This window comes from Vidua chalybeata, chromosome 2, assembly GCF_026979565.1.
Source record: "Vidua chalybeata isolate OUT-0048 chromosome 2, bVidCha1 merged haplotype, whole genome shotgun sequence".
In the NCBI taxonomy this organism is placed as follows: domain Eukaryota; kingdom Metazoa; phylum Chordata; class Aves; order Passeriformes; family Viduidae; genus Vidua; species Vidua chalybeata.
The window spans coordinates 101,882,014-101,892,031 of NC_071531.1; the positions used below are offsets into that span (position 1 = coordinate 101,882,014).

General features: G+C 39.6%; 1 protein-coding gene across 12 annotated transcripts in view; it reads left to right on the forward strand.

The window, feature by feature from the left end:
• Window positions 1-9,403, forward strand: part of ELF1 (E74 like ETS transcription factor 1) — an 87,875-nt gene extending 78,472 nt beyond the window's left edge. For 11 of the 12 annotated variants that reach the window (XM_053936700.1, XM_053936690.1, XM_053936702.1 and 8 more), the window contains one exon: window positions 7,719-9,403. In XM_053936700.1, the coding sequence (XP_053792675.1) occupies window positions 7,719-8,334 (616 nt within the window). In that variant the 3' untranslated portion in view covers window positions 8,335-9,403. The remainder of the gene's footprint in view (window positions 1-7,718) is intronic. The other variant, XM_053936699.1, reaches the window with a different exon arrangement.
• Window positions 9,404-10,018: the final 615 nt, after the last annotated feature.

Sequence of the window (10,018 nt, forward strand, 5' to 3'; positions counted from 1 at the left end):
TTGTGAAGCTCAGATGAAACAGAAGCCTTAAATCCTTAGAATTCTGTATTACATTGGTTCACATCCATTGTTTTTAACCAGAACATTATTCCATGAAGTCTCTAACTGTATTTAGCCAAGATGACAAAGTGAAGGAGTTCAAAAGGAAGCATCAAACCTTTTCAGAATGGTATAGAAGTACTGCTGATTAAGAAAGTTTATACTAAAGGGTCTGAGCAGTTAAGAGTGAAAATAAAAACTACAATCCAGACTATTTTGATGTGCTTTTGACCAGGTTGGGACAAGCTGCAAAACAGGTGCTGATGAGTCCTGTGCAATAGACACTGCCCATTTCAGGCTCTCAAAATACAATTTATGACAGATATATTTCTGCTCAGCTTCAAAAGGCAGGCTTCAAATAGTTAGTTGAGGTAGAATGACATACTGAACATTTTTCAGAGCATATGTTTTAGGTCTTGTTTTATAATAAGGCTGAAACAAAAGTTTTTCAGACAGCTGTAAATCTTAGTCATATGAATGTACACATTCTGAATTGCTGCAGCAGGGCTTCCATAAGGGTTGAAATGAATGGTCTGCATGGTTTGAAAATCTACAACAGATATGACTGCCATTGTAGACTAAGAATTGACAAACCTTCTGATGTATGCACACACTGTGTAGGGTTGTGGTTGGAGCCTCTTTTTAGTGTGGGAAGCATGAGGACAAATAGCAGCTTTGGTTGCCAGTTGCTGTTCAGTGGCTGGGGCAGGTAAATAGTCAAGATCATTTGGGCAAAACAGCAATCAGGATCTGGTAATGATTCTCAGAAGGTTTTCTTATGCATGCCAGTTAATGGTTGTGCTCTGCCTTGAAGCATGAACATCTTGAACCCATATAATTTGTCTTATGCAATTTAGTTTCTAAAGTTTTATTCATGTTTTTTTCATTTTATTCATTCATACATTTGCTCATGTAAATGTTCACTCCTCTTCTTCATGGAAATAAATGTCTTTCCCTCTGCAGCAATTTGCTTGTGTTCTGTTGTGAGAAGAAAAAAAAATAGAGAAAATACTGAGCATCTTTGAGGTCAAAACAATTGGTTTCTTAACACTTAACTGTAGCCTTCTCTGCAAAGGTTCTTGGTAAAAGAATCATATTTGAAGATTGTTGTGAAGTGCTTGTGTCATCATCCCTGACCTGCACTAGGCAGCACTGCCTGGTACAGACCACTCCCAAAGCATCACTGGGAGAGTGTTGCAGCCCAAGGCTCAAGTTCCTCAAGGCCTCTTGGCAATTCTCAAAGGAATGGGCATGTAAATCTGTGGGTGGCTCTTCAGGAGAGAGGCAGTGACTTCATTTATAGCTGCACAAAGCTTATATCTTACTCTGAAGTGGAAAGGTCTTGGCTTTTGGATGGCTTTGATGTGCTTTTTGGAGAAGTTTTGGTGCTGCTCTGTGAAAGGGAGACAAGGAGAAATGTTACTTACAAAGGATAAAAGTCCCTTCTTCAGCCCCAGTGCTTAAACAGAAAGGCTGTGATGTGCTAACTGAGGCTTGGGAAACAGGGCAGGAGCAGGGTCAGGTCAAGCAAACTGGGTTTTGTTGACTGAGGAAAACATTTAGTATCCCCAGTGGGAATATTTGGAATTGTAAACACAGTGCTGTTCTGCAGGTCTAACTGTTCTGGGTTGGTGTATGCAGGCACAGTAACTGCAGACTCCAGTCATGCAACTGGGAGGTTTGGCACCACGTGTTTCCAGTGAGAAGACAAAACCAAAAATGCCTCTCTGGATGAGCATTTTATTGCTTACTTTTTCGATGAGCCAGCTTTTATGAGGAAGAAAAGGTTTCTTTGAATTTCATGCTTGCAAAATTATTCTGTTTAAACCAGAATAACAGACATGGGTTAACCAGAATACCTGGATTATTGGAGTCATTGTATTTTGCCTTGGAATTAGGAGGCACTGGCCTGGGATTCAGCTCTGTATACATTGGCTTATTCTGAGCATTAAAGAGCATCCTTTCTGTTGCTGCAGAAAGTGCACCTCTCCTGTTGGGCTAGCAACATACCTTGCCTAGGGCATCCTACAGGGCTGAAAGGTGCCCATGTTTGGACAAACTGAGGACTGCAAATGAAGAAACATGCATTTTCATTTACCTTTAATCTAGAGTAGTAGTGATTTAATATGGAGTGAAAAGCAATTCTTATGTTACTTACAGTTCAGAGAATAACATGTAGGGAGTAATTTTACCTTATATGTCTGTCTCTGTTATTGGCTGTATGTGACATGGCTGAACTGTCTAGCTGGCAGCTCTATATGCCAAGAAACTTAAAATTAGCTGACTTCTGACAGACCCTGTGCAATGTTTTACCATACTTCAGGTTTTAATCTATTTCTGTCAAAATTCAGCTTGCTGTTTCCTTTCTGTACTTACAAGTTGTCATTGTGCTAGCTTGGACAGAGCCCATTAGGAGACCAGAATTCTGACTCAGTTCTGTAGCTGGGGGAAAGCTAATACAGGCCACAGAGGACCAATGGGATATGCTCTGTGTTCACTTCTGAATGGGAGAACCTTGACATGATGAATCAGCCACAGTTTTTGTCTTTATCTTTTTGCAACCTTCAAGATAGAAAATTACTTCTGAAGGTGACACAAGCATGGATTGCAGTGGCAGGATCCTGATTCAAGAGGAGGAGGAAGTAGCTGAACATGAATTGTGTTTTTTCAGGGCATGAGCATTCTGAGTAAGAACAGCGATGAAGCCAAGCATTCACCAACACCATGTATTGGTCCCAGTAAGCAGAGTCAATTGTCTTTGAAAGCCACGTGTACCCAAGCAAACACATGCTTTCTACTCTTGCTCCATAATCTGTTTCTGTGTCCAGGCTGTGATGCTTTGGTCTGACTGCAGCAATGCTGATGCTGGGAAAAAAAAAAAAAAAAAAAAAAAAAGAATAGTCTAGCAGGAATTTATCATCTCTGAAAATGTGATTACAGCTGCTATTTCAAATTAAGTGTCTTCATCTCCTGTCTTATATAGACGCTGTCTTGTGTAAGTTGCACAGTGAACATCAGCATTATTTTCTGTAATCATCCTTCACACCCTATCTCTATTGGCTTTGCTTAAGCTCACATAACTCCACAGACACAGGGAACCAGTCTGGCACTGTCCTACTGAGACATTGCATTGACCATCTGCTTTCAGACCCATCTGCATGATGTCATCTAGGGTTGTAGCCCGTCACTCCTCGGCCATTTCTATAGGTCTCCTGAATAAAAACCATCACAGTGTAAGTCATGGTAAAGGGCTCCCTAGATCTCCCTGGGACTTGATGGGGAACATGGGCAAAAGAAAATGATGCCAGCTGAAGACTTGCAGATAATCAAAAACAGCTTCTGAAGACCTTCCTTTGATTGGCAGTGCATGTGCTTCACTTCTGTTTGTAGTTAGGCAGCAGTCTTCTGTCATTGCTCCAAAGGCAAGCCTGCAGTTTTAAAAGCTCTCCAGCACACTGACTAGTAGGTATTTGTTGGATCTGGCTCACTGCTGCCATAGCCTTCCCAAAGGAAGGGAAAGGGGACTGTTACAAAGAGCTCATCTCTGTAATCTCTTAAGTGAAGGCTTGACTGCAATCCAGGTTTCAGGTTGGTGAGAAAAATGTCCTTCCTGAGGGAGATGCTGGTCAGAAATAGGCTGATGTGGTCGCGGTGGGCTTCTACAAGAAACTGTGATTTAGCTTACAACAGGGTGTGTTTCTCAGAACACATCTCCAATATAGACAACTTCTATTACAGCAAAGACTTTGCTTATAACCAAACATTTTGATTTTTCTGCAGCTGAAGACCACTTTTTCTTAAGCCCACTTCTAATTTAATTTCTGAGATATGCAAGAAGGTGGCTGCTTATTGACAGAAAGGACTATAGTGTAATCTAATCAGATTAATTTTGTTTCTGCACAATAAGAAGATATCCATAGGAGCTCTCTTTCCATGTTTTTGGCACTGCTGAAAGAGGTGGAGGTTCCATAGCTCTGTTTTAATTCAGGTGACTGTGCAGTTTTGAAAAATTCTGGAAAGAAGACTGTTGGACTCTGTGGTTCAGTAAAAAGGACATGTTGAGAGCTGAGTCCTCTGCTTCTGTCCTCTCTTACCTCTCTCTATGTCTTAATATTGGTTTGTTTCATTTTATTAGTGTGCTGTGAAATACTTGGTTTACCTTGGCTTGCAGCTTCAATATTTTTGGTATCTTCTCAATCTCATAAATTTCACATAAATTACCATAGATAAACTTGTTTTTCTTGCCTGTCACTATTTATCTCTTGATGAGCTAATAAGTTATTGCACAATTCTAGGCCATTAACAGTAAAAAATGGCCCAAGAAATAGATGATCATTTTCTGCCAAGCTAAAATGACTTCAGAATTTTTGTCATTCTTTTCTTAGTTGTAATCAGATTGTTTTATGGCAGAATTTCCTTTCCATTGCTGTTGCTCAATGTTCTTGTTCTTTTTGAAACCTCAGTAGCATCTTTTAAAATAATCATGCAAAAGATTTGTACCTTAGAGAAGAAAGGCTGTTAGCAAAATGCCAGTGAAATTCAGAAACATAGCAAAATATAGACTTAAAAACACCTAAAATAGCGTAGCCCAGTATTAATAAATCACCTTAATTATTGTGTGGTTTTTTTTTGTAAAACAGACAAAATGAATAACCAAGCTGTATGTTTTCCAATTATATTTAAGGCAAATTATTTAGGCAGATAGATTTTTAGTTAATCAGGTTTAACAACTAAGGCAAATGCCTTGCTTGGCTGTCATTAGCATACATAAATATTTATGGTGTGCTTGCATGGCTACCTGCTGCATGCTTCCCTTGTAGCAAGTTCAGACTGTGTGTGTATGCATGTATGTGTATATACAGGTTGATATGGGTATCATATAGCTGTATCTTGGCTGACGAAGAAGACAGCACATCTGGAGTAACCCTCAGGGATGGGACTGCCCTTCAAGAGAAATAAAATGGCTTCAGATTAATATGCAGATACTAATTAGAGTGTGCTGAGACAAATGGTCTGGTTTCATCTCTCAGCCTAGTGCTTTGCAGATATCTGCATTGATTAGATGCAGTTCACACATTTTCAAAGCCACTTGGCAGCTACCAGCTTTTATTTTTACAAAACAACTACAGAACAAGGAAGAAGCTTCAAGGTAATACTTGGAGGGCATACCAGCACAGGCTAGCAGCTTTAGCCCCTGATTTCAAAATTGCAGCTATTGCATTGTTCTTAATCCTTCAAACTCAGGTAAATTTATTCATGGATTAAAGAACTTGCTTGGTATCTATTCTGACTTTTGATGCTTTTCTAATGGCAAGTGTCAGTTATGTCTCCTTCATAGCTGTTTTGATTGCATGGCTGGTCTCTGTAGACTTTCCTGGGTTGAGGTGTGCCTATCTGACATTTTGATTTTATTACAGGTCTCTTTAACTGTAGGTAGTTTGCTTTTTTTATTTTTTAAGAACCTAGTGGATGCCTCATCCTGTTGCTACTTCTGACAGAGACATTAGTGACTTTTCTGTCAAGGTCCCATGGGAATTGCTGGGGGGAAAAAATAGTTAGCACTGATAACCCTTGGAGACTCGGTATGAGCCTTGGTACTGTCATTCTGAGCCTTGTGCTTTAGGCTTGGTTGTTGGTATTTGCTGTGCCAGCACCAAGTTCTCCAGAAATTTGAAAGAAAAAAGTAATCACTCTAGCTGGTGCTTCACCTTCAACAAGCCCCATTTTCATGAACTTCTTCCTTGGGATTTCTTCTGTTGTGTGAAAAAGGAGCTCAAGATTGACTCTGGTGTCAGTCACATCGAATTTTGTGTCATGGTTATGATGGGTCCTGTAATGAGACCTGCATGGGTGCCTTGTTAACAAGGATTTGAATTTGGTTTGCTGAATGCTGCAACTGTCTTTCTTGGGAGGAAGAGAAAGTTACAGATGGAAATTTTGTTTCTTGTATTATCTAACCCTATGTGATCTGGGGAAAGATTGCCTGCAGGAGGGACTTGGCAGCTGGAGGATGCTCAGGGAAGCACTCATGTGCTCTGAGCCTGATACCAGCAGGGTTACTGGGCCTGCTCTTGCTGGAGCAGTCTTTGGAGTTCAGCTAGAGGCCTTTCCCAGAGGACTGCACTGAGTGGGACATGAGCAATCCTCTACATATATTCCTGCACTTGTCTCTGCTGCTGCACTAAGAAAGGGGGAATGCAGCTCCCTGTGCAGTTGGGCTATGACCAGCAGCAGCATCTGCATCCACATTGTCCCATAGCTTCAGCACCACCTAAGTCTGGCTTTGGTAAGCTTTTTGTTGCAACTGTGGTAACCAGAGTATGGTTTTAAATGGATATTTTGACTATGCTGAATTAGATTGGACTGGTCAGTGGCTAAATGTTGATATGTAGACTTTCACAGAGCTGTGAAAAATAAATTCTATATGGGTAGAAGGAGTGTAGAACGGAGGACATTCCATGGTTGATATATGGCAGGCAACCCTTACAGCATATCTGAGGTCCAGTCTTCAGAAAGAAGAGCAGGCAATATCATGCATGGACATGAAAGTACGAACATTGACAGTAAATTGCTTTCCATCTAAAGTGATTTTGGAAAGGGTAGAAATAAGCTAGGAGGTGGAGATAATGATTTTTTTTATTTTTGAGAAAACACAAGGGAGAGCTTAAGACTGAAAAGGAGGAGGAGGGCAGGGAGGACTAAACATTGAAGAGAAGCAGGAAGATTGGAAAGAACCCTGCATGACAAACAGAAGGAAAGAAAGATTGCCAGAGACAGTGTGGCACAATGGCATGGAACAAGCTGTGGCAGGGTCTTAAAGCAGTTACCCTACCCTTCCTCTCTCCCTCTCCGTAACCATTTATGTTTTCTGGGGTTTTTGTTTTGTTTTAATTTGTGTGACTGGAGCATGTTGCCATGATTAAGTCACCACTGTGCATTGCAGTAGCTATGTACTCCAGCAATACAGCTCTTAATCCCCTAATGTTGTCCCCACAGCTCTACATCTATTGACAGTCACGTGGTACCCAAGTCTCTTAGCCTGCAACTGATGGAATCACTCCTAACTCTAAAATTATGTTTTGGAAGCAGATCGGTTCTGATCTGCAGATCTGATCGGTTGTTTTACCAGAAGGTGTGTGTGAGCCTGGCAGACAGAGAACTCTCTGTCCTGGGAGCGTGGCAAGGTTGTGCCCAGACACTGCTACCATGTGGATACTTCTGTATATAGTTAAATGTATATGTGGATGTCAGGACCATCAAGGCCTGACTTAGAAATTATTTAGGCTTGTGATTTATTAATTACTTGGTGTAATTTTTGAAACTGATGGCAGATCTTTAGTAGCTTGTGCTTTTGATGTTGGTCAATGCTTGAGGTAGAGGTGTTGGATGTGATTCCAGGTGTCCTGATGACCCACTGAATGTCTCAAAGGCAGGCTGTTCAGCTTGGCGATGGCAGTATTGTTCATGTGGGGTACCTTTACTTTGGGAATCATCTTGCTAAATTCAGGGGTCAGGTCTGGTTCTTGTTTTATTAGGAGAGATTCTACTACCTATTTTGTACATGTTGGGTAAATGAAATGTTTATGATGCCAGATGTTTTTTCTGTAGTAAATCTAGAATTATTTTTTTCAAAATTCAACATGGAAGTGTTCTGACACAATAATCTTCTCTAATCTTAGCAGGACTTTGCAGACTCCAACCCAGGTTCCAGTGGTTGTTTCTCCTGGAAATCAGCAGCTGCATGCTGTAACACTCCAGACAGTGCCTCTTACTACAGTGATAGCCAGCACAGATCCAGCCTCAGTAACAACAGCACAGAAATTCATTTTACAAGCCATTCCTACTTCCCAGCCCATGACGGTTCTTAAAGAAAACATCATGCTACAGTCTCAGAAGCCAGTCTCACCTCCTTCCTCGATTGTGCTGAGCCCAGCACAAGTTCAGCAGGTGCTCACCAGCAGCGTGCAGACAATTTGCAATGGAACAGTCAACATGGCTTCATCTCCATCCTTCAGTGCCACCACCCCCGTGGTGACGCTCTCGCCCAGCAGCTCACAGGTGGTGTCTCAGCCATCGGGCACAGTGATCACTTCGGTCATTAAAGCACCGGACATGAAGCAGGTTGACCTACAAGAACAGGAAAAGGAGGAGAGTGACAAAGTAGAAGATACTGAGCAGACAGAGCAGAGATTCCAGCAGCAACCATTTGTGATGGTAGTGTCCAGTTCGAATAATTTCCCATCTAACATGCAAGTGAAACAAGAAAATGAGCCATTGGAACCCAATTTGTATTGATAATTAAATAATTAAAAAAAAACCTGTGGATGATTATTTTCATAAATGTGATGGGACCTTTTCAGTTGTGTATATATTATTTGATTCTGAAGCATGATGTTGCAAAGCTACTAAATTTCTGCAGTTAATTCTTAGAATTCATGCTTTAGGATGGATTTTGATTTTTTGTTAATTGCTAAATGTTATCATATAAATAAAATTATATATTACTCATTTTTCAAAGTACAGGCATGAAGGAACATGCTTTTTATTCTATGAAGACTTTCTCCTGAGGTTGTTGGCCAAAGTTTCAAACTTCTCTTATTTTGTTGTCAGTCTGTTGCTGATTTACATTGCAGTAATGTTATTGTAACCTTTTCTGTTTAATCTGTATGTGTATCACCTTTGGAAGCAGCAGTTAGTTTTAGTAAGACAGTTTCATTCCATGTGTCTGAATTTTTATGATCGAGTACATGTTTCATATCAGTGAATGACATCAGTTTTAGACTCTGATAACCAGGTATCCTCTTACATTTTTTGCAGCACAAGCTCTTGTGTGTGCAAAAATGAGTATACACTCCTATTGAGAGTATTCAAAACATATATTCCAGAAATGGACAATGCCATGTCTATATTTTATATGAAAACATCAGATATATTTAATTACAGAAGCTAACGGCATCACTACAGGTGCAAATGTTTCATGCCATTTTGCGACTATGAAGCTTAACAATCTTGCTTTCTACTTCAGATTATTTTGTAAGGGGGGAGGGAAATTAAATATATACAATTTATGCAGGTTTTTGGAGATTAATACTGCTAAGAGTTCTTGGTTTTGATTGTAAATACTGTATATTCAATGTTGCAGGGAAGTTTTTTCAGCTAATTTTTTTCCATACAAACTTTTGATAGATGCAAATAAGATCAATAAGATCGTTATGTTTAGAGGTCTAATGTTATATGTATTCATATTACTGAGTGACTTTGTATTTAAAGACAAATTTTTAAATGATGGAGCCCATTGAACCTTGGGTCCTTCTTTTGTATTTTAATTGGTTTATTATGAAAATAAATCAAATGGAAAAACATTTTTCTGTATGTACTCCGAAATGTTTTTTTTTTATTATTATTATAATGTTTTGACAATGATCATAAATAAGTAAAATACAGTGAGAAACAGGACAGGGTGATTAGTCAGTGTGGGTCTGTGGTGGAACATGAGCAATTCACAAATCACGTCTGAACAGACTTTCGGTATCCTTTGAAACAGCAGTAATGTATATTTTTGTAACTGAACTGAAGGTTGAGATAAAGTCCAGAATCTGGACTTAAACTTCTCCTTTTCCATCACTTCCCAGTATGTTACAAACAAACAACACAAAATTCTGAGTGTAATTCACAAAGGTTGTTGTAGCCTGTATGATACAACTGACAGCCCAAACTATTAGGGCTTCAAAAACTTGCATGTTGCAGTGTTTAAGCAGAGGGTAAGTTAATAATAAATATTGTGCCTGGTATTATGATTCTGTCAGTATAAAATGAAAGGGAATATGACTTTCTATGATTGAATTAATGTTGGAGTTTTATTAATTGGTTGGTAAGGTTAAATATAACTTAAAGCACTAATACTAGAAAAACTAATAGGAGCAGAAAAGTGGCAGAGAGAGTATGGTCTTGCTGCTTGACAGAAGGAACTCTACAAACT